This window comes from Vanessa tameamea, chromosome 2 (genome assembly GCF_037043105.1).
Source record: "Vanessa tameamea isolate UH-Manoa-2023 chromosome 2, ilVanTame1 primary haplotype, whole genome shotgun sequence".
Taxonomy (NCBI): Eukaryota; Metazoa; Arthropoda; class Insecta; order Lepidoptera; family Nymphalidae; genus Vanessa; species Vanessa tameamea.
The window spans coordinates 10,999,812-11,025,388 of NC_087310.1; the positions used below are offsets into that span (position 1 = coordinate 10,999,812).

Genomic DNA, 25,577 nt, shown 5'->3' on the forward strand with positions numbered 1-25,577 from the left:
ATTGACATTTTTCAAAAGTGGTAGTCTGAAGACGATATGTTATATACTAATTTAGTACAGTCCATAGTCTTCTCCCATAGCCAGATTCTGACTCATCCGAATTAACAATTTTAAATTTAAATTATAATAAATTTAGATATAAATTTAGTTACATAACGTATCATACCATGATACCATGATTAAATTATTGTGAATAACCGCATTTATCTGGTTTCTCGTATTTTATAGGATCGAGATAAAATTGTTTACAGTCCTCTCATAGACTTGACTCATAAAGTAACATTTGCAAACATTGAATAGTGTACTTATTATAGAGAAAAAATATTCAAATTGTGAGTCTAGATTATCATCATTTTACAGATATATATTTACATTTTAACGACTTAAACTTCGTTTTAACGTTAATTTGTAAGCAACTTTCCAAAGCACATACATAAATCCAACAAAATACAAGCAATAAATATTTCCGGGCAGAGAGTAAGTGTGAAGTGGTGTTAGCGCAAACGTGCGATATTTATTTAAGTGCTAAAGAGCTGAGTGCGAACACACACTCCTTGGAAATGGGCCATGACTGATGTGCCACGGGCGCCCGTAATGCGAAGAAAGCATTTCGCCCACATAGCTTCATTCTTTAATCTTGGAAAAACTTATAAAATTTATTTGTAGTTGAAAAAGAAAACGTGGATTTTAGTATTAGACGTCAGGATAGAGATGTTTTAAAATTCGTTTTAGGTATATTCATTTAAATATGTCGACTGATATATATAATGTCTTATAAACGTGTACTTGAGTTCAATAAGATGTAGATTCGTTGAATATACGTATTTGAACTGTTATTATTAATTTATTGAACGTAGGTAACATTTGTGGCAATATTTCATTTAATGTTAAGAAACTTGGTTTATATGCAATTGTTCACAACAACGTAAATACATAACAAAGGGGCAGGAAAAAAATCGTAATGTGCAAATTAAGGATGATTATTTTAAAATAATAATTTTAATAAAATGAGAAGTACTTAAAGCGATTTTATTATTATAGTTCTGAGGCATATCAGAACAATCCACTTTAAGATTTGCGGAGAGAGTAAACTAAGTGAGCCAATATTTGCTGGTCACGGGTAAGTGTTCCCACTCGGACCCGGGAAATGGCGCGAAACCCTCTACGCCGCCATGGAATTAAAGGCTCTTTCCAAAAGAAATATTACGCACTATATATTTTTATTGAGCGTATTTCGTCTGTAAGCTACATTTAGGATCTCGAGTAGCTTTTAAATATTTTTTTCAAATTTTGATTTATGATATTACTATGACTATTTGTATGATACCATTTATTAATTATTAATAAATTATTAAATTAAATAAGAAAATAAATCTATTTCATCAAGTAGTCTTGTACTTTTGATTTTGAAAAGATTTTTTGTTGCTGTAATATAGTAGGTTATACTATTTCATACAAGAATATTTCTTTTTGAATATATTATATCTACTAGCTCTTTCTGGCGATAGTATCTGTCTGCGTCAAATTACGAGTACGTTTTCCTAAAGATCCCAGATTTACTTGGTGGTAGAGCTTTGTTCAATCCCGTCTGTGTACAAAGACGGGCGAGTGTGTCCACTTACCATCAGGTAACCCACTTTGCCGTTCCTATTATATATTAAATTACATAATATAAAAACGTAATATACAGGTTAGCTCAGGCCAGGTCAGCCCAGGGCAGCTTTATGTTAATTTTATTACAATAGGTTCATTGGTGTGATTGTAATGAAAAAACAGAACTAATTTTGTACTCAAATTTTAATCTAATTCATACGTAATGTTTTTTGTTCTTGTTCTTACAATGTTTTTAGTATATTCTTAAAACTGCGAAGCTAGGTACTTTGCACAGTATATTTCGTAAATTTAGCAATTCAAATGTTAATTTTTAATCTGTTCATTTTATATTTAAAATAAAGACATACACTACTAATTAACGCTCTACATCTTATAATTAAAATTACTCAATCAGAAAAACAATGGTATTACAAAAATAACTTGATTAATATAATAAACAAAATATATTTGAAACAAAAATAACGTCAGCACACTAGACGTGGCTTCTAGATAAACGTGAGATAGCAAAAGTCTATAACCTAACAAAAATTAACTCCGCATTAAAATCACGGATCGCTTACACGTCAAAACGCTAACACGTACTCAACTTTTATATATAAAGACATTTTTAATCGACTGTATGCTCTTTACGAGACTGACAAGACAAATTTACTCATTAATGTTATGAATGTCCATTGCATGTTAGATCTTAAGGAAAATATTGCATGGACGACATTCGACATGATTAAATACGACTCTACAAGTGAAATTACTGAGTGCACACTGTTAAAACGCAATTTTTTGCTATTTAGACAAATGCGCATGTCTTCGTAGCTTAAAAATATAACGATAAAATATTGAACATTAAAAAAAAAACCTTATCCATCAAATGTCAGAAGTGTCAAATCAAAAGATTTTTTATTTATTCATTTGTATTAATGTTTATATTGTTACTTTTTTGGCGCTATCGACAATATAGTCGCAAGTTTCACTCATGTAAAAATGCCCAAGAACTCGTTCGTCTGTAATTATGCAGCATTAGCCGCCATTATAGCATATAAGGCGCTATCAATTTAATTCAATGCTGTTTGAGTAAACGAGTGAACAGACAGCGTAGCTACCGTGTCATTTGCAGCTAGTATTATGTAATAAATATGATGTATCGATTTCGATACGGTCTTTAAATAGCCTCGAGCATATCACGATAACGTCATAATGACAAGCATAGATATATTTGACGAGAAAAAAATATCTAGATACCTGCTTACTAAAAGATTAAAAATGATTTCATATTTTTTATAATCAGTTTCTGTATGATGGGCTAATTAACAATTGACTACACTATTCCACTTATTCCAGTTTAATTCATACATATCTTTATTTATGCATTGATTACATCACATGGCAAATATAAAATTAAATCATTGACTTAAAATCCAAAAATGTTGGTTATCTGAGCAAGCATGAAGTGCCGAATTAAGTTAAAACCATTTGTCAAATCTATGTCATATTTTAACTATGAACAGCCAAGTTCAAAACGTGACCCGCCTGGTAGGTCAAATGTAATTATTGAACTCGTAATTATTTATATCAAACGCACATGTCTATATATCTGCTGTTTTCAATTTGGTGTCGATACTACGGTTTCTGTACGGTTTTAAAAAGAGTATCAGCCTGTTTATGTCTCGATGCTAGCGTAAGCCTCCTCTGCTCTTGTTTGTTTATTGAATACATGTGTCTCATTCAATACATGTATATTTCCTTCCAGATAAATTTTATAAGCATAAGTTCAGCACGAAAACTTAGTGGTGCTTAACCGAGTTTTAGCCACTGGGCCGTTTCGCTCTCGTCATTTAATCAGTCAAGATACAGACAGATAATTATTAACAGAATAAATATTCTATCGTAAAATAGTAGTATTATAAAAATTTAGCAGATAATATCAGTAGGCATTTTAAATGAAATTCAGCGATTTTTAGAAACAAAATGAGTGGTGGTGGTTATATTAAATGTTGACACATACAACGTTGAAAAAAGCAATTACAAGCCAGCTATAAAATATATATTTAAAAATGTAATTTACCACAAAGTCCAGGCGTTGTTTTTTTATTTTATAATTTCCCTAACTTTTTCTATTGTAGTTTTACAAAACTAGTCTAGAATTGCTTTCACTTTTAATCTTGGAATACCTATTATTCACAATTAGATTATAATGGAACACGCACAAAAACCACAAAATGTAACGAAATATTAATGCTTATTATAATAAATATTCAATGGTAATTTATAGAAATTGTGCCATTTATCATTACAATCACAACCTATTATTGTTTATTAGTTAGATTATTTAGTATTATTGGATTACTAGTATTATATATTAGTAAAAAAACACTGGTTCTTAACAGTGTACTCGTACAGATCAGCTGTAATAAGGCTTTCTCTCCTATTAAAGAGACGATTTGGAGTTAAATCAATGACGTTGTTTCTATGTATTGATTAGTTGTAGAATACCATACGACAGACGTATATTTACGTACATACGTGTCATTTCTTCACTTACACCGCCTTATTTAATAAAATTAAGGATGTACAACTATTGAGAGTGTGTGTCAGGATTTGAAATCGAGGTCTTCAGTTAAGTTACAATGTTCTATCTAGGCTGTTGAGATTATTTATTTTTTTATTTTTGTTCTACTATCAAAATATTTAAATATCTCACGTTGTTTTGTTTCAGTCTGAATAGAGATAGGTCTAGGGTTTAATATTGTATTTTTAAGTGAATTATTGTATATGGACTGGTCAATTATTTTAAAGTTTCCTCAACTCTTAAATAATTGACTGTGGGAAGGCTGAATTTATTTACTTTTTGGTTTTGACAATCCCAACAGATTTTTAAACTCATTAGAATGAGTAGCAATTTTTGTTCATTCTTTTTAACATGCAATAGCCGAGTAAGCCAATTGGTTAGAACGTGTGCATCTTAACCGATGATTGCGGGTTCAAACACTGGCAAGCACCACTGCATTTTCATGTGCATTAATTATGCTTTTAATTTATCTCGTGCTCAACAGTGAAGGAAAACATCGTTAGATAACCTGCATGTGTCTAATTTCAATGAAATACTGCCACATGTGTCGCATTGAAGCAACGTGGTGAACAGTGGCGTAGCATGGGGGGGGAAGGTGCGGTCCGCACCGGGCGGCACTTTGCCGGGGGCGGCGCTGCGGAGGTGGCAGTTAGAGAAAAAAAAGTAAATTTCTTTTAGTGTTTTTTTCATTTTTGTTGTTGTTACCAAATACCCAGGTACCTATGTAGGTTCTATGCATGGGTGATGCAAGCGCAAGCTTTCTCAATAACTATTATTTAGGAAGACTAGAAAAGTTAAATTTTAATCTTTCAGTTGAGGAGTTGAGGTTGTAATGATACTCGTGCGCAAAAGAGCGTTCGTGAAGTAGGCGATTTCTCCATTATTGTATTACGTTTTCTCTGTAATTTCTAAGTGATATTCGACCTTCTACTCTATGTCAAAAACTGTTAATTTCACTTTTCAGGTTAGTGTTATTCTATAAAAGTACTCTTTTTACCATGCCCCAAATTTTTTATAATGTATTGCAAAAATAAGAGGGCGGAAAATTTGGAATCCGCACCGGGTGCTAGTGACCTATGCTACTACCTACGCCACTGGTGGTGGAATAAGCTTGAAACCTCCTCCTGATAGGGAGAGGAGGCTTTAGCCCTGAAGTGGGACATTTACAGGCTGGGACTTAACTTTTACTTTTATGTGTAAGTGTGTATGACTTTTATTGTATTCGTAATGTCTACAATTTTTTTTAGACTTGATTGTTCGTACCTACTGTATCGTTCTCAATATAAGGGAAAATTTCGATAGTACGCTATTTCGAATAACGTGATAATTTAAATTAAAGAATGAATTTAGAAATAAATTCATATAAAGAGATATGAAGGATGTTATGTGGTCTGAGCGCTAACAATAGCTGTTCGTCCGTTCGCTAGTCATTAGCGCTAATAACTCGCGCGTGAATGTGGCATAACGCAAAAATTCTGTTCTTGCGGTGCGCCAGAGGGAACTTCTTTTATATATTTAATAATTCTATCAATAGGCGAAGCGTTGCGGTTAATGTGGTAATCGCGCGTCCAAAGAAATGTTTAAATTGGAACGCCATTATAATTCACTTTCCTATCACATTTGACATAGAAATGACCCGTCATTACGCGCATGCAACGCGAAAGGTCATAAAATTAATATGTAAGTGTTTTATAGCGTTTCAATGTATATAATGAAATTGTCTGTCTCATCGAATATATAATATGAACACCATGTATGTGATATCCCAATTATACATTTTGGACGTTTTTTTAACTTGCATTTAAACATTTGTGCTTAAATGCAAGTTAAAAAAAAACGTTTTGTTTCGAACGTTTAGTAGTAAGACGATTAGAGCTTAAGATCACGAACAAAAATAACGGGTCGGGATGTAACGATATTGGATTTTCCATCAAGACATTCTTGATAATTAATAATTGTAATATTTCAAGCCACTAAATATTGCTTTGTACTTATATAATTTGGATATATAATATTTTTTTCAAGCAATTTTCATCATTTTGGTGGCAGGGCTTTGAGCAAGCCCGTCTGAGCAGGTAAAACCAAGACAAGTTTGGATACTGGATAGTTTGTTTGGATTTAGTAGTAATGCCTTTAGTTTGAGTCAAACAAAAATAACAATCACATACCTACATGATCCTTTGGTTCCATCCAAATCATTGGTATAGCATATGACAAATATCTAGGTTTTTGTTTCGCCCAACCTAATTGGAGCCTCGCACTCGTTACACAACATTTATGTGCAACCCAGGGTTTGTCTTGTTTCCTCACAGGAAAATCACATTAGTTCAAATAATTAAAAATCATAACGAAGTTCGTGTGACAAAAACAATGTTTACCAGTGTTATAATATCTTAGAGCGTCAATATCTATGAGCGGTGGTAACCACGTACCATTGGGTGGCCCATTTGCCCGTCCGCCTTTCGATGACATAAAAAAGTAGCTGGACGTAAAATCGTTGATCTCTGACTTCGCTCCTGTAAAATTTAAATTACATCAGACTGAGACTATGGGAATAGATTTAATCCATGTTTATTTAAATTTCAGTATTTATTAGTATATTATTAATCGAAATGACACGATCAGTAAAAAAAATATTAATAAAAAAACTTGTTTTCCTTCTTTGCAATAAGTGCCAAATGAGAAGAAAATAATTCTTTGTCTATATTATCTTCGTATTAATAAATGGAGATAATTACTTGCAACACCTGAAAAGGGTGGACATATCTTAAATACTTATATACTTATATGTAAAAAATATACTTAACCTTTCTAGGGGATTTAAATCTCTACGTTACACTCGGCATATTAGTGATTATGCTAAATAACGAAACTTCGTATTTTATAAAAAAAATCAAATTTAATAAACCATAGATTCATATTGTTTATAAAAATATCTGATAATTTCTTTTCGTTTCTTTCTTTCTTTCATTCTCCGAAATGTTGCATACATTGATTTAAAAAAAAAATTGTAGAAACCAAATAATTTTCTGATTTTAAATAGGGATGGGGCAGTTGACATATCTTGTTAATATATTAAAAACACATAATCATTATTAATAAAATGCCGTTGTGGTAGATATAAATATTTTAAGAAGCTATAAAAGAATAAAGGAACACCGAATCGTGTATTGTCTCGGCCCATGGTTAATCCAGGCCTGAGAGTAATTGCTAACGAATTCATACATTAGGAGAATACACTTATGCCATCTATGTATAATTAATTAATTTGTCGTGGTTGCTATTTGACGCTAGATGTCATTACTAACTAGTCCCTTGTTTGAGAATTTTAGAAACCCTTTGTTCCATTTAATAGTAAGATTCCTCAAATCCTTACTTAACTCTCGTATTAGCATGACCTTTTTTTGTTGTAGTTGTATCAATTTTTATTTCGTCTTTCTGATTTTATCTTAATTTATGGTTTTGGTAGAATTGTCATATGTCTTCTCTCTGACACTTCTATGTCAAATTACATAAATCGCAAAATGTCAAATGGTTAAATCCTGGAATGCTTTTTGGACTTCATCAAAATCGGTTAAAGGTAAGTATTATTCGGCGTTACAACCTGAAATTCCGAGGCGACCTTGGTTTTCATTTCACAGGCACGCTGACCGTTGGGTCACATCCACTATCTGTCGGTTACGCCTCGGCCATTCTTGCACACCTACCCACCTAGCAAAGATAAGAGTTCGAGATCACTCGCTGTGTGAATGTGGCCTAGACGAAGGTTCCGCTACCCACATTCTGTTCCTTTGTCCTAAACTTCTTCATCCCATTTACGACGTTCTCCCTCCTAAAGTTCCTCGTCCTATAAATGTTGAATGTTTATTGACGTTTGTGTTTAGTCCATTTTGTTCTTTTTTGTGTAAATATATTAAATGTAATAAAATTAAGTTGTGAATAGTCCAATTGAGTGATATATCTTATTATATATAGTTTAGAGTACTAACAATTATTTGTAATTTATCCTATTATTAACCCTTAATGTTTGTGTTGTTCTAGGTTACGGATTAACAAGGAAATTACTACTACTATACTTGACTTTAAAATTTAATTGAGTTTGTTATCTCAACCATACCGATCAATCTCATTCGTGTCTTCTCCATCCTACGTGACATTGGCGAAATAATCTGTGCCCTGTGGCACAACTAAAAGCCATTAAACTAAGAATTGAATAAATCGCAAAATGAGGTTATATTTATGTTTTGACATTTAATATAACATTGAAATTGTATTGTAAAATAATTAAAAATTCGCGTTTTATCTAAACATTTTAAATATTAGTTAAATTTTTGAAAATGTCATTAACAAGATTAACATTTTTACGATCGTTTTGGAAGTTAGAAAACATCAAGTTAGTACGAAGATATTCCTCACATGATTCAATAAATTTGAGCGATCCGGCCATTCAAACATATTTAAAACAATTGGTAGTAGAACATGATAAATTACATACAAAACCACGGAAAACAAATGAAGAAACTAAGCGCCTACATGAAATTAAACCTATAGTAAATGTACTTGAACAGAGAATATCTCTTTTTGATAGTATAGATTCTCTCAAAGAGCTAAATAAACGGGAGGGGAAGGACGAGGAAATAAAGAAGATGATCAAAGAAGAGGCCCAAATATACCTCTCAAGGCTGAAAGAGGTTGATAGTGACCTACAAGCTATACTCTTAGAACCAAATTTAACTCAAGGAGGTGTTTTAATTGAGGTTACAGCTGGTGCGGGTGGACAGGAGTCAATGCTATTCGCTAAAGAACTTTTCAATTTGTACCACGAATATTCTAAATATAAAAATTGGGAAGTTGATATAGCTTCAATTGAAAAATCGGATATTGGTGGAATCAGAAAGGGATCATTATTAGTGCAGGGATTGGGAGCACCGGAATTGATGAGAATGGAGGCGGGTGTACATCGAGTTCAAAGAATACCTGTTACAGAGAAAGGAGGCCGTATACACACAAGTACGGTGTCTGTAGCAGTGTTGCCGCTAGCTACAGAAATTGAACTCGAAATACCAGATAAAGACCTAAGTATAGAGACTAAAAGAGCAAGTGGTGCTGGTGGCCAGCATGTGAACACTACAGATAGTGCTGTCCGCATCACCCACCTTCCGACAGGAACAGTAGTTGAGTGTCAGGAAGGAAGATCACAGATAAAAAACAAGCAAATTGCTTTACAAAAACTGAGAACACTGTTACTTCAAAAACAGGAGGAAGAACAAACGTCTAAGATAAATAGTGAAAGAAAGTCACAGGTAATATGATTTTACTGTTCCATTGGTCTAGTGGCAAGATAGAGGCCGCAGATCCAAGTTCCTGGGTTCAAACCCTAGAATGGGTCAATAAATGGTTATTATATTGTCCATGGGCGATGGTGACCACTTACTATCAGATAAAATGTATACTTAGTAAGTCTCTCTCAAAATTTGCATTCATAACCCAAATATGTCAGGAAGACAATTATTTCAAACTCAAACTCAAATTCCTTTATTTATATAGAAGCATTACACTTATTGATAATCAAATTAAACACTACCACCGGTTCGGAAAAGGAAACACCCTGACCTGAAAAGAACTGATGGAAGTCTTTTTTTTTTCTTGTCAATCTAATTAAATACATATATTGAATATGAATAGAAATAGCCAGGAGGTAATCGTTTCATTCCCAAGGTGTTCTATCAATCATAAACTTCTTGATTTGGCAAAATCATTATACCAGAATTCCAAAACAATAACCTCAGAACTCTGTAGTTTATTTTCAGATTAGGAAAATACTCTCTCCGTTTGGGAGGAATCTATTTCATTTACTTATTATAATAAATAGAATACTTTGCATAAGTTGACTTTTATGATTAAGTTACATGACAAATTGTTAAAGAAACTGTAAAAGAAATTAAGTGAAGTACTAGTTCAGAATCAGTGTTTTATAATATAAGAAAAATTATAAAGATTGCCTGTTAGAGAATAAGGTTACCTTTATCTACTCCTAGCACTAATAAGTTGTGCTTAGTGTAGTTAACTATTGTGTGTACAATAAAAACTTATTTTTTTTATTTAAATTATTATTACATTTTGTTTCAGATTGGTTCCAGCAATAGGAATGAAAAAATAAGAACTTATAACTATCCTCAAGATAGAGTGACAGAGCATAGAGAGGGTGGTAGTACCACACACAGCTTAAAAACGTTCATGGAAGGTGGGGAGCAGTTAGAAGAGCTCCAAGAGTCCCTGCTACGACACCAAAGATATCAAACCATAATGGCTGACATTAATGAATTTATTGCCAGATATAAAGCAGAAACTACTGGAAAAAATTAAATACTCATAAAAAAGTTTTTGAATGAAAAATATTTCAAATAATTGTTATAACCACTTTTCCATACAAATTTTAAATGTTAGCAGTAAATATTTTGGTAACAAAAACATTGAAATCATTATCAAGAATAAAAAAAGTTGCATAATAAACTAATATAATATTAGTTACATTAAATTATAATTGAATTATTAGTAAAAGTCATCTTGTATGATAAATGATATATTGTTTTGTTATAATAAAACATTTTAAAATAATATAATAAATATTTAATTTGTACCAAATTAATCACAATTTTCACAAAACGAAAAACATAATTTTGAATAAATATTAATAATATTTTTTACATAAGACATTCAAAATATTAAAATCTATACTTAATGCTTATTAGGTAAATAATTACTATTAATTAACATAAACTCTGCTAAGTACATTTCTTTATAATTTAAGTACAGTAATAAATGATGAAAATTTAATAAAATAACAAAAACGAATGTTTTACACTAGTCACATATAACATATAAGATCTCACCTTGGCAATAAGCAACATTTACATTATATCCTCTTGGAAAATGAGTTATTAGCATCTGATGGCGAGAGGAAAGATGTTCACACAAATCGAAAATAAGATAAGAGATTTTAAATAAAGTACTGAAATATCATAATGTAATTTTTTAAACTTATTTAATTTAATCTAAATTGATACTTTTTTATCTGTAATTGGACGAAAAAAAAAGTAAATTTAATTCAATAAATAAGCGTTTATTTATATTGAAATTCGAATTATACTTATTAATTAAAATTTTATGTACAATTAAAATCAATAGAACTCTGAAGATTCAAGAATTATTAGTAAAAGTGATAATACTAGTTGATATGATTTAATCCTCCACATCTGAAGAATCTTTAAAATATGTAATAGGAATACAATAATTACTCATTGATATGTAGCATGACATGTTCAATTTTCCTGTAATTAGGTACAATATAAACTATTTCAAAATAAATTAATGCAGTTATATGAAAAACACTTATAAATATAATCTATTGAACTTTATAACAAATACTCTTAATAAAATTTTAGGAAACATATGATAAATATTCTTTTAAATGACTTTGGCTATGTTTGCTTTAAATTAGAAGTAGTGAAGGATTATAATTATGGTTAGAGTTACCCAAAGTATGTTCTTCTGTTGTAGACTACCGCGCCCGCACATGTCAATATTACTCTCCTGGAAAAAGTTATATAGAGTTGGTGAATAAAAGAACTTTAGGACTGACGTCTCTATGCAAAAAAATTACATTAACATTTCAGATTTTTGCCTTAAATCAATGTATATCCGAAAGACATTTTTTTTATATATCTATTCCATTATTTAAAAATAATTTTCGGATGACATTCAATTGATCAAAAAAAGATATGTATTTATTATGTTAAATATGTACGTACTTCAGTATGGTTCCGAATACAAGAGTTCGGTTGCTTTCTGTATAATGGATGCATATGCTTTAAGCAAGGCAACGATTCATTGTACTGGACTTCGGTCGCATCTATCGAGAATATGGGTACTTCGACCTTCGCGCACATCGCGTCAACAACAACTAGCAGCATGTTCGTGTAATTTACTAACTGCGCATAGAATGGTCGGTCACATTCACGCACTGGCTTATTCAGTTTCTCGTCGAGATTTTTGTAATCTAATTGATAAAGATACATTTCTCTATCGCAAGGCGTCGGCCGCGTCCGATTTATAAGGACAAGCTTCTCGAAATCTCTCTCCAGCATACGCGTTGGTGGTTTTGACATAGATGGATCGTCAGTGTCTTCGTCATTCTCGTAATTCTGATAGGCAACTGCGTTAGAGAAGATAAGGGTATAATAATATATCAATATTAATTTTCTCCTACATGCAGATTAACGTTATTTTTAAAGTTGGATAAACTTAATTAAAAAAAGGCGGTATTTCTAAAACATTCACTTAGATTTGTAGAAAAAGTATGTATTGCAGATAAAGGGAGACTTTATTATATAAATAAAACTATGTACATAAAACAACAAATATTTTTGAAACCGTTAAGCGTTTTGAGGAAAGAATGTATATTGGCAATGTAAATACTTTCTTTCAGGAGTTTCATGCAGAAGTAAAATCATTAGGTACATTAAATTTTATAAATATATAAAAATAAAGTTCAAAGGTAGTGGGTTAAACTTTAATTTTTTTAAATATTTTACCGGACGACGAAACAAATAAACTTATTAAATGATGACATATAATAGACGCAGTTGTAAAAGCTTAAATTGTTCTTTAAACGCTTCTGTGTACATACATGCATAGAAAAGCAACTACAACAAATACGTTTACAATGGGATATTGCATGATGCATCCGCCGTAATAACGGGTAAACTATAACTTTGAGGGATTAACGATCTATTCTATGATATAATGGATATAAAGATAACCATTAAACATGCACATTCCGAAATTTAATCTACCAATAAACACTGATGTGTAAAATAGCAAAGAATGGTCGGAAATTCCATCAGTGCCATTTAACAACACTCTCTACTGTGCTCGATCTATAAACTCACCAGTGGGTGTAAGAAACTCTGAAAACAAGATGGAGTCGTTACTACTGTCATAGAACATTTTGGCTACATCCAATTTGTGACTCCATGATAGAATTTTGATATATCTATAAACTAAAATTATCCCGAGTCAATAAGAGACCAGTACATGCACTCAAGTAGTTTAATCCTAAATGTGCAACAAGTGATTTGGAGTAATTATATTGTGATATAGAATTGCGAGATTAGTAAAGACCCGTTTAGATTTCGAAATCATTAGTACCTAAATTTTTAATATTTAATACATAATGTGTCGGTATTGTCTTTGTCATTCAGCGAGTTTTTTTTTAAGTACACAAAGCACATCAAATAACTAGCACATATACATTTGGTAATTTAAAAAAGGTATTGAATTTATGCTCGTTGTCATGCACAATTTACAGACCATGCTGACAACGCGCAAGAGCGACATCGACTTAATATTTTTTAAATAGTTAATTAAATACCTTAAATTGCCGTTTCTATTCCAATAATTAGTTATGATGCATTAAACACAATTGTTGTAAAACACATAACATCTATAGAGATTTACTTAAAAAACATACCATAGTCGAAAGAGTAACTTGAAGCTTGAGCCAATCCGACCGCTATTGAATTGTAAATCCAGACGGTTGTAGCAAGGAACCATGCCATTATAAGCCTTAAGTTTTCCAGGGGCTGAAATTCGTGAATGATATTGTTTATTATGGAGTAAGTTAATGTGGTATTCCGGCTACAAAAATGTTTTTATTATGAATACCGTTAACAATGAAGATGCAGGATTAGTAGTTTTTTTCTCCCTGAAGCAGACGGCTTGGTAATCGATAATATGGACTGGTTTAAATACTTCCTCTTCAACTAACCGCATCATAATGTCTGGTCTTATCTGCAAAGGGATAAAAATGTACAATGCCAGTTTAAGAAACCCGAATATTTTGAATGAAAAACTAACCTTGCCAAAAAATTGACCAGTCTGAGTTGTGTCTTTGCTGACAACGATCCATCCATTACTGTCTACTAAGAAGCAGTCCCAATTATCTGATAAACATGTAACACATTCCTTGTTGTGTTCGCACTAAAAAGCATTAAATAGGGTTTACATAAATCAATGTTTTTTGTTGTTTTGAAAAACTCAAGAGCGATTTAATATATTAATCAATATATTAAATTACTCTTGAGTTTTTCATAAGATAATTTTTAAAGCAACTTACCGATGTCGTAATGTTTTCGAACCACTCACTCAATCGTTCATGCTTAAACTGGAAGCCGACAACAGCCGCTGGTGTTTTTCTATGTCCGTCACCATGGAACACAGCGTGTGATGCCGTAACCGTAGCAGAGCTAACGTTCAAAGGAAACTTTTCTGTACTTAAATCCACACTGTAAACAAAGCTGAGGGGATCCACGTAGTGCTGTTCTACGGCTCGACGATACCACACCTCGTCTATTGCACGAGGCCATTGCTTGCCGAATTCAGGTCTAGATAATCATTAATATAAAATTATTTTTAGAAACTTTTTTTTCTAATATAATGTCATGTGTGAACTATTTCATAGTTTATCTATAATAGCTCACTTGTCATCGTAGTCCCTTGAAGGGTGAGTTTGCCAGCGTGTCAAGCCGCTGTGCGTTGCAAGGAAAGCAACTATGTATCCAAAACGTTGAATAAACTCCGCCCTGCGGACAATCATGTAATAAGAATACTTTGCATAAAATCTTTGGAAAACACCATCAAGAACATATTTTGTAAAACTAGAATATGTAGATTATAAATATTATAGTTGAGTCCAATAGTCACTCCGGTTAAAATTTATTTTTATAAAATAAAGTAGGAATAAAATATAAAATAAAAAAAAAATACAGCTAATATATTGCACTACCAAATACACTTTTAAGTACAGCATGTGGTCATCAAAAATATTAACCGTCTTGCGTTGATAGCTGCAAATAACACGTAAAATTAAGCAAAAAGTAAAACAGAAGCTCCTGTCTCCACGAGCTGGTAAATTTATTGTTATCTGACTGCCATAATATCTACTATCTTTTATCTAAATTTCCGAAAAATGTTTTCATTTCCAAGGGTGCTGTTGCTTTAGCAATTAAAATGTGAAATATATTATGAGCAATGTGTAATGTGATCTTGTTTGAAATGTTTGCAATGCACATCGAAACAGAAACCATAATATAACATTGCAGTTGAACTATCTATATTTTATGTATAAAAAATATAGTTTTTTCACGATATATGTCAGTGGGCGGTAAATCGGCCACCGGATGCTAAGTGATATCCATGACCCATAGATATTGGCACTGAAAGAAGAAATAACTGTTCCTAACATAGCCATTGTGCCATCAACCTTGGGAACTAAGATGTTATGTCCCTTGTACCTTAGTAGGTACACTGGCTCATTCACCCTTCAAACCGGAAAAAAACAATACTAAGTATTGCAGTTTGGTTGTAGAATGTCTGATGAGTGGGTGGTACCCACCCAGGTGAGCTTGCACAAAGCCCTACCAACAAGTAAATAGTATAGTTTTTTGAGGATAACTAATTGAAATTATATTCATATGTGCTTTTTAGTAAAAATACTATTTGCTACTAATTTCAAAATAATATGTCTATAAAAATATACTCAGAAAAAGGCAGGAAGTTTCGTCAACTAATCGGGAATTGTCTTGTTGTATAATATCAAATCTCGATCACTAAGTTCTTGTCAATTGAACGACAAACAATGCAACATATTAAAATATATCTTCCGGATTATCTTAACTTACTTTGATCCATCAGCTGCATAAAACATTAAGTAAGACCGCATACTTATAAACAAACCTAGTACTTACTTGATCCTGGATTGCACATTACTTATTAGAAATAATTCATTAAGTTACCAAATGCTATCTTTACCCCAACCGCAGTTCAATAATTAATGATTTAAATAAAAAACAACGTATTAACAAACTGTTAAGGATAATATTTTATTTTAATTAAATATTAATCAACCTCCAAAACCTTTTTTATGTAAATACTCAAATTATACCGTATTAATCCATTCCTCATCATGTTATACTTTACCTCGGCAATAATCCAATCACTTTAGTCAATGGGCTATCCGGGTAAAAGGCAACATAAAATGTGTAAAAACGTCAATTTTGTAAATCATCAGTACCTTATAGTGTATCGTAGGTATATTGTACATGCATTGTATTTAGTCATGTAATTGAATTGTTGATAATACACGTGTGAAGTTTAGAAACTAATACCCATATTTAAAAAAAAAAAAAATAATAGGTGAAATGAAATCTCTTTAGTTGCAATCTGTGTAAATGATCAAAATCGAAATTAATTACGTATTTTTTACCTGTAACGTTTAATAAAGAATCGATTATTTGCGCAAAAAGGTTTCACTACGTACTATCACAGATGCTTACCGAGTTTCGCGCACTTATTTTAATTTTTTTTTATTAAAAACATAACAATTAAAATGATCGATACTTACGCTTTATCATCTGATGCAGAATCCGATATGCTTTTGTTAAACCATGCTGTGTTTCTAGCATCATACACCAGAGCCTGCATTAATCCATGATCGCCTAGAAATATATACATAAATGTTATGATATCTTCAGTTGCAATTATTTTCACCAAAACTGTATAATATACAGGACTCACAATAATACTCATTTCGTGGAGCAATATTTGGTGATTTATTTCTTTCTCTTGCTTCTGTACCTGAAAAAGAATAAATGTTAATTAAATTTAAACCGTGTGAAATATGTTAATAAAATTATAATAAGTTATTTTAATTTATAAAGTATGTACATTCTGTACATGACAAGGCATTATTATATTTGAATCGTGTGTCAATCAAAAGAAATTCTCCATCGCCATTATTTTGCGGAAAAAATATCTAAACTGACACTTATAGAATCAAATGAAAATAATAATGAATTACCTTCACTATGCCGCTCATGTCCTTTGTTCTTGTGGTGTTCAGGAGGTCGCGGCTTGGCGGGCCAACGCCAGCCCGGCCTCGCGACCCTTTCCAAGAAATAGAGCAGTTCAGCTTCCGGTGATGAAAATGTTCGCTCGTAGTGACGACAATACAACCTAGAAAAAACGATAAACATGTTCATTGCTACATATTATTAGGTTTCATAAGCGTGCAAAAAAAACTCCATATACTTAGTTATTTTTTTAAATTATAATAAAATTGGAAAACAAACTTTCAAATGAGTTACGTAATGAGAATTTCCAACCCTGCTAATTTAGGTACTATCTACTCTTTTGATATATTATGTCACTTTTAAGATGTTATGTCCCTTTGGAAATACCTTTTTGTTTATCATTTTAGTCCGCAGTGGATCATTGTGTTTTAGGATTAAGCTCTAATCTTACGCCTTAAGACTTAAGAAGATATATGATTTTATTCTCATTTTTTTATTATATTTCGTAATGACATGAATAAATCAATGATTAATAATATTATTAATAATTCAATCAGTCAATATAACAGCTTCATAGACAGTTTACGCTAATAATACTTGAAAATTAAGTTATCGAATAAAAATAAATAATTTTAATGGACATGTTAACTAATAAATTTAATATTTATGAAATTAATTAACATGTCATATATATAATATATAATATGTGCAATTACGAAGACAAAGTTTAATGTTATCATTGTAAGATGTTTAAATCATAATAGATTGTTTACATACCAATCGGGATGAACGCTCCACTTATTGGACAGATATTGGCGTGCGGATATATTTTTAGACGTTAGCGATAGACGGTGAATATCGTCTGTCGGAGGAGGCGTTATACGATGACGACCATAGTTTTCGGGTATCGACACAACGAGTGTAAACGGTGAATCACTTATACCAGTCCAATAGTAATGTCTTTTGCCACGTGATACCCTTTTCTGTAAAATAAGAGCAACTCAGAACTCGTTTCATAAATACACTTATTTTGAAGCGTTACACACATAAATGTAGCATACAAATTTGACCTTGAAATGTATCTCCTATTACATCAAAAAAAAAATGTATAAATATCATATTGAAATTGTTGTAAGTATGTAATGAAATAAAATTTATTATACGCATAGTTAAAAACCAACATTTTCAATAGTATTTTATTTTTAACTGACTTCAAAAAAAATTGGAAGCTCCTAATGCTGTTGCTTTTTACTGTTCACTAAATACATAATAACAATCTACACAAATATTAAAATTACAAAAGTAACTCTGTCTGTCTGATCACGGTCGAACCACTAAACCGATGATACAGATTTAATGTATAAAGCAAAGTTGAACACCAAGGATGGATATAGGCTATCTTTTTATGTCATAGCACCACGACCAACCCCTTAAACGCGAGTGAAGTCGAGGCCGATAACTAGTAATGAATAATATTGTTACTTTGTCACTGAATTGTGATGTAACTTGCATCATGATAAAATAAGGCTCACTAAGCTTACCATGTCTTCCATGTGGTATTTTATGTTCATCAGTTTGTTTCCAGTTTTTTGATCAATTATTTCCTTACGGAGCTGAAAAACGGAACATTAACATCATGAATTATTTGATATCACAGAAATTGTATGTTTCCTAATATAATTTTCTTCTATATCGACATAAATTTTATTATATCAGTGACGGAGTCAAACGATTGTCTTTCTAATATTGAAAATTGTACATAATTCCTACACCGATTTTTTTCGGTCTGGGAATTTTATTTTTCGAACCGGTGGTATTTTTTACTTTGACTAATAAGTAAGTCCTTCTATATTGAATAAAGACATAGAATATGACATTATAAGAATATTTTTGTGTTGACCTTACCGCTGTTAATTCTTTGCTGAAGTTTCTAGGGCTCCTGTCGTCATCAAACAACTCGACCTCAATCATATCCACACTGTTGTAGCTCGGTTTTAAGATTTGTTGAAACTGTAAAGAAATATTTCACCTTGAGCCGACATGGCCTAGTGGATACCTATATATAATATGTAAAATATTACTGAAGCTCAGTCTCAAATCTGTGTTTGAGCTACGCAATGAAAACATATTGAGTAAACCTATATTATTACAAAGAATCCTGAGACATAAATCCGACATTCAACGGTTGGAAAGTGAAATTCACATCAAACAATACTCTTGTTCATCTATGAAGTATTTGCTTAGACTTATATTAACAAGTTAAACTTATTTACTTACAACAGGCCGTAGATCAGGATGTATTAAAATATATCCATTATTAGTGACAATAAACGCGTAGCCATTCACGCCGATCTGTTTGAATCAAATGTTTCACATGTATTCGATTAATAATTGCTAATTACTTAATAAATCAATTGAAGATCAATTTAAAGTAACCTTGTATGGTGTCATTAAGGCTTGAATTTCAGAAAGGGGAACGTCAGTTCCTGCCACTCCCAATAATCTCGCTATACGCATCTGAAAATGTTTAAAATCCTCTAAGTTTTACGTAAATATACACAAATAATAACTATAATTTTAAGACAAAAATATAAAATTTGTCGAAAATGCTAAAAATTCAAAATGATGGTATGGTTATAATGTATTAAATAAAATATACATCAATGCATAAATAATGATTATCACTACTCAACCCATATTTATTGTTATTATAATTTCTACTAAATATTATAAACGTTTAAAGTTTTATTATCTCTAGCAAATAGTTATTTTTCGTCTAGCATCTACGCCCCGTTAGGTATATAAATATATTTACGAACTACTTAACTTCAATATTACTAATTTAAATGATTTTTCATTACAGGTTCTAGCACTCTACGCAATCAAAAATTACGACTTTTATCGTATAAAAAACACTACACTTTATACTAAAACCCACTACAATCTAGATGGGCTGGTACCCTTTCCGGTCCATTGCAAGAATCTGTTGACATTGTAAATACTTTTTATAAATGTAAGCAAGTCCAAAGATAAACATGAAAAATCATAATCATTATATTAGACGTATCATCCATCACATGGTTCAAATTTTGAAAATTTATTTCCTTAATTAATTTGATTGTTTTCTATTATTTAAACTTAAATTTTAAATTCGAATTTCAGGTTGATAATTCAGGTAGAAATAAATCAGAACAATTTATAATTTTATAATAATATGATTATTTCAAATAAACCGCACAGGAACGTTTTAAAGAAGTTTTTAATATATGATTTGCATGTTAATGTGTTTATTTGTCATAGTTATGTATTGTTTGATATTTATGTTTTGGTTCTGTTCAGCTGTTCCGTGGGGTCTGTTTGAAATGTTTCATCTTGCGTCGACGCTCATTCATCACCACTCACACTAGTCTGATGAGAGCGAATGCCTACCTCCTTCTGGCCGTTCTCCTCTACGGACTGCGATTGGTTGTTGACGTACGAATGCAATAAAATTAACAACATATAGGTAAATGCATTATAACAACCTGTACTAGTAATCAAAATTTCCTCTATAAATGAGAAAACTTAATTACACTAAAAAGTCTTTAGTATATCAAAAGTTTTGTCATTCTTAGATACAATACTTTGAACTTAACAAATACAAAAGCCCCATTCGTCTCTCATGGCGGGCTGCAGAAAACTCTTAATGAAAAATATTTACATTTACTTTCATAATACAAGTCAATGTTTAAAATGTCTCTACGAAGACATCGCTAAATTCAGGCAAAAATACTTGTTATTGATTAGATAGTGTGCGTAATATAGATGGTCATTCTTGCACAAAAGTAATAACTTTGATAACTGATAGAAAAGTTAATTCATAACACCCTAGTGGTCTACGCCTACTATCTAGTAGAAAACTACTATACTACAGTAAGCCAAAAGGGTTAAACAACACATCGTCAGTCGTCTAGCGACCGAGACCGGGCGGTCCACATCTATCGAGGACAGATGCATCGCTAACGGGGCCAAATAAGATTTTACCGTTACTGAAATCCAAAAAACTAAATCATAAAAACTCTCTTGTATCTTGCAAAAACTTTACATTAAAATCATCAAAACTTTCTAAGTGTAGTACCTCTTTTGTAACTGATACCCAGTAAGCTTCATTTATCAGTACATTCTCTGTGATGTTCTGAGGGAAACCATCAAACAAAACTGAATATTATTAAAAGGCACTTGATTATACACATTTCATAAAGAAGTAATATATACATTAAAATATATTTACAGCAATGAAAAGTAGGAGCAGCTTACGTCCAATATTATTAGGAAACATAAGTATAAACCAATCTGTAAAAATTTGTATTAATAAAAATAATCTTTTCTCATGCATAAAGTAAATTTTTGAATTTGGAATAGTTGGTTTACAGTTCAGTCACTTAAAAAGAAGAATAAAGAGATAATTTCTAAATAAGTCTTCATAGAGTCGCTTTAATCTTCTTTTCAAGACTCACAATATTCTGGGGATTTTAAGAAAATTTGAACGCTTTTATGTTAAGACGAAAACTCACCTCATTGTGTCGTAAATCGTAAACAGGCATCGAAACAGACGTCATCAGTTGGTATTTAGAATTTCCAAGTTCGCTATACTGACCCTGTTTCATCTGAAACAAAGTTACATGTTCATGAACAATTTTTAAAACTAATATTTCACAGCCGCTAATTGTAACAATTATTTTCTTTGGATTTGGATGCAGATTCCGAGCATTAGGTTTTAAGACTAAGTTTGAACCAATAAAAATAGTTGGGTTTTGCTGACAAAAAAATCTCTAGCAGTTTTGAATTTGAAAATTAACATTGTTTACACTACTGTCCTTCAAAAAGCATGGAAAATCTGGTGCTGTGTCTGTTTTACCATCTTATCGTGCACTAACTAGTGCACTACAATAAGCCCTGTGCAGTTGGCAAGTCTTTTTGGAGATTGGTGCCCATAGCCGAAATTAGCCATGAGAACATGTTCATAATGTCTTAATACCTGAGTTATTTTCCACCGTCTGTTCTGTTCCTTCTCCGAATTAAACAGCGCCTTGTCCCTACGTTGACTCATAAACCTCTCTTTTTGTTCAGCTCTCTCACGTTGCTCCCATAAATAATCTGCCACTTTGGGATCCTAATAAACGCCAGTATAAATATATGTTATTTAAAAAGTCACTAAAAATTACTACAAATAATAAAATATTTTTAAATAATCGACAACATTGTCATCTAAAGTCACGGTATAGGAGACTAACTTATAATTAATTGAATATTTTAACCAATATTTAAGTACATTAATTAAAAAGTCATGAAAACAACTGAAATAAACTGATACGCAGATCATTTGCGGAAAAACATCAAACAACTTATAGATATGTTACGAATTATAAAATAATCAATCCTATAATATTTTTCGTATTAATATTTACCGTAACATTTGCATAAACAGGAGTCCAGACAACAGGATGTTTTTCTCGCTGCAGTACCAACGGCCTCGCCAATACGTTGACATGCTCCAGTACCCTCTCTCGTACTTCAGCTAACGTACTCAAGTGCACATAGAACCCTCTGTTCGCACAAGCCATCCACTTCACTTCCCTCACGTCCGCTACCTGGAGTTACCTCGCTAAATATTATTATATTCACAGTGTCACGTGTCACTGTTTCTACGTAAGAGTGATATGATATCTGAGGCAGCCTTGCGAAAAAGCATTAAGAACCTAATAAACTAAAGGCTACTCGACAGGTTATCAAAAGTTGTTAGTTAAATTCTAAAAGCCATCCACTTCTTTACCAATATACATTTTTATGCAATTAAAGTTGATAAATTTATATCTACATCTATCTATGTTTGGAAAATCGCAAAAAAAAATGAAATTTACATAGTTTACGTAATTTAAGTTAAATTAGGATATCTACTAAAAAAAATATTTAAAAAATACCAAATATACGATCAAGTCTCTTGCATTCGTTATTTTAACATACAAAATAATATTACCACAAAAACGACAATAACAACAAACATAATCCTCAAGCGAAGCAACAAAAACATGGATAATGGAAGAAGGAATTACATTTAAATGACAAATTAGAAGGCATGCAGATACGACATTACATAGGATAATAGAAGAAATAAAAGTACCACATTCAAGGTGTACTGGTAGAAGGTACAAGGGATACATTATGCAGGTCCCACAATGACTACGACACACAGTAATACCTGGAGTGGTACTACCTTTACCTCGCGACCTATCAGATAAGTGAACACCCGCACTGGGGTCTCGTACTTCCAGTTGAATCTTTCGAATAACTCCTTGTAGTTGTACGGAACGCCATCAGTGACAAGCATTATTGCCTAGATATTTACATATATTAAAACAAATGTTGCATTAAAATTAAACTACTTTAAAAAGCTATTAAGAGGGATATTATTACTCAGTATATTAATATTTGAATATTTTTATAGGTAAAAATTATGTTTAAAAAATAAATTTTATACCTGATTACAGTTGGCACCGCCGCTATTATTTCTATAAATTTCTAACAGCTCAAACGCTCTTGTCAAAGCCGCCGAGAAATTAGCTATTTCCATTGTTTCAAAATTATCTAATGCCAATTTTAATTCCCGTAGATTTGCCAAGGTAGCCTAAAAGCATAAAATTATGGTGTAAATTATTATCTTTTCTATTTTGAGGTTCATAATACAAGTTTTTATACAAACTTGAACAAGAGAATCTTCGAAACACGGTACAATTTCCTCCACAGTATCAGCAAAAGTCATAACGCTAACAAAATCATTATTGCCAAGAGTATCTAAGATATTGGTGACTACGTGTTTGGCTATATCCCTTCTTTGGCCTGTCATGGACCCACTACGATCAACTAAAATAACAACATCCTTGGGGCTGGCAGCTGCCTCCATGTACCAAGCTCTCGTGCGGCAGTCGTATATATCAACAGGATCAGCACGCCATTTCATTGCTGCAAAATCCGATAAATTAAAAGTTACCTTTCAATGTAAATAATTATTATAAAATTAAATTAATGTTTATCTATTACCAGGATAGTGTCTCATAAACCCAGTTGAGCTACCAAAGTATTGCCAAGATAACGTTGGATCGCTTTGATAATTGTTAATAAAATGTGTATCTAAACCTTCTGACCAGTGAATACCTTTGATGACTTCAGTTGCTAAAATCAACAGTTATTACATTATTAGTGATTATTCTAGATAGCCCACTTATAATAATAAGTGTTACACTAATAAATATCAATTATAATATCATTAGAATTACTCTCACCCCAGGTGTATACGTTTGTTGGGACATGGACACTACTAATGTTAATATTAACAGGGATATTAGAATAGTGAGGATTTTGTAGCAAATGTGCATTTTTTGACGGAGGTCGTATTATCCAGTTTTCCATTGTAAATTCTGGTTCAGGAGTCGTCGTCAACGATTGGTCTTCGTAAAGGTCTTCCATTTCTTTGCTATTGTAGAACTGAAAATCTTCAGGTACTGGTTCATTTTGTTTATCGAATGCCATATTTTCTGCCGCTTCCACAATTCGTTTAACTGCGCTTATTTTAAGTTCCATCATTGCACGTATATCGTCTGCCATGTTCTGAACCAATTTTTCCCCATCTCTTGATTCAATCTGTGCTGACTTAAAGCTCTAAAATAATATGCATAATTTACTATAAATAATCTAAAACAAATTGAAATAATAAAATAAATGCAAAGGATCTTACGTCTTGAACTTCCTTCTTTCTCGTAATAAATTCTCCAAAGTGATATAATTCTGTTCCAAGCTTAACTGCCCATGCTTGAACGCTAAGTATTCGACATTTTATTTTTAAATAAAAATATAATTGTAATGTATTACTAATTATGTTGTACAATTATCACTATCGACATTATAGAATCTACAAATGTATGAAATACTTACGTGTTAAAGGATATTTTACTAGCAACGTCATATTGTATATTGGAAGAACAATCCCTGGAATCCAAGGATATTAACAGCAGTAATAACACGAAAATACCAGTACGGTAGCACATCAGAAACACTTAATCTAATGAGGCCCCCTACTGTACAGAATGTTTACATTTAATACATTTTCCAATCAAGATTTCTTTTTATAGACACCGATTGATTTTTATGGGATTCCTCTCGAATTGTATGAAAATCCGCGTATTTGGGCCACTTGTTCTAGTAAACTCTCGACATTGATAAGGACAATCGGTGGCCGATGGCTTCCACAGCGCAGTCGCAGTGGAGCGAAGCCCGAGCATGCGCTCCGCGCTCCTTGCGCGTTACGACTGCCAGCGAGCTCATTCGGCTAAACTCGTGTCGGTGTATGTGTATCAGTTATACGTGTAAGCATAACTTGTGTTTTCGTTTAGCTATCTACAAAGCGCATCGATTTGTACAAATCGTATTTCTAGGTCAACGTGTCGACAAAA

General features: G+C 32.0%; 3 protein-coding genes across 12 annotated transcripts in view; 2 read left to right on the forward strand and 1 right to left on the reverse strand.

The window, feature by feature from the left end:
* The window catches only part of LOC113401991 (protein rolling stone-like), a 234,273-nt gene that overhangs the window by 144,713 nt on the left and 63,983 nt on the right, over positions 1-25,577 (forward strand). The window lies entirely within an intron of this gene.
* Positions 8,434-10,632, forward strand: LOC113402009 (peptide chain release factor 1). The gene is made up of 2 exons (XM_026642105.2): positions 8,434-9,483; positions 10,310-10,632. The coding sequence occupies exons 1-2, from the start codon at positions 8,518-8,520 to the stop codon at positions 10,544-10,546; spliced, it is 1,203 nt and encodes a 400-aa protein (XP_026497890.2). The 5' UTR covers positions 8,434-8,517; the 3' UTR covers positions 10,547-10,632.
* Positions 11,287-25,425, reverse strand: Stj (straightjacket). 10 transcript variants are annotated; one of them, XM_026642113.2, is made up of 28 exons: positions 25,060-25,425; positions 24,863-24,944; positions 24,411-24,786; positions 24,169-24,300; positions 23,831-24,090; positions 23,609-23,755; positions 23,351-23,464; positions 22,539-22,721; positions 22,109-22,243; positions 21,645-21,737; positions 21,209-21,265; positions 20,521-20,574; positions 19,528-19,608; positions 19,369-19,443; positions 18,997-19,101; positions 18,633-18,704; positions 17,869-18,074; positions 17,100-17,254; positions 16,817-16,876; positions 16,644-16,737; positions 14,722-14,823; positions 14,358-14,625; positions 14,099-14,221; positions 13,907-14,032; positions 13,713-13,824; positions 13,132-13,149; positions 11,992-12,395; positions 11,287-11,773 (listed from the first exon to the last, which is right to left on the reverse strand). In XM_026642113.2, the coding sequence occupies exons 1-28, from the start codon at positions 25,170-25,172 to the stop codon at positions 11,678-11,680; spliced, it is 3,843 nt and encodes a 1,280-aa protein (XP_026497898.2). In that variant the 5' UTR covers positions 25,173-25,425; the 3' UTR covers positions 11,287-11,677. The 10 variants fall into 10 exon arrangements, with proteins under 10 accessions (XP_026497898.2, XP_026497900.2, XP_026497896.2 ...); XM_026642115.2 differs by having other exon boundaries at positions 20,521-20,547; positions 23,345-23,464; XM_026642111.2 differs by having other exon boundaries at positions 23,345-23,464.

What these genes read in the sequence shown, in the direction of transcription:
- LOC113402009 (XM_026642105.2), top strand. Translation starts at nt 8,518, where the DNA reads ATGTCATTAACAAGATTAACATTTTTACGATCGTTTTGGAAGTTAGAA. An exon ending in ATAGTGAAAGAAAGTCACAG is followed by an intron (nt 9,484 to 10,309) that starts GTAATATGATTT and finishes ATTTTGTTTCAG; the next exon opens with ATTGGTTCCAGCAATAGGAA.
- Stj (XM_026642111.2), bottom strand. Translation starts at nt 25,172, where the DNA reads ATGTGCTACCGTACTGGTATTTTCGTGTTATTACTGCTGTTAATATCC. An exon ending in ACGATTTACGACACAATGAG is followed by an intron (nt 21,266 to 21,644) that starts GTGAGTTTTCGT and finishes GGTTTCCCTCAG; the next exon opens with AACATCACAGAGAATGTACT. An exon ending in ATCCTGATCTACGGCCTGTT is followed by an intron (nt 19,102 to 19,368) that starts GTAAGTAAATAA and finishes ATTTCTTTACAG; the next exon opens with TTTCAACAAATCTTAAAACC.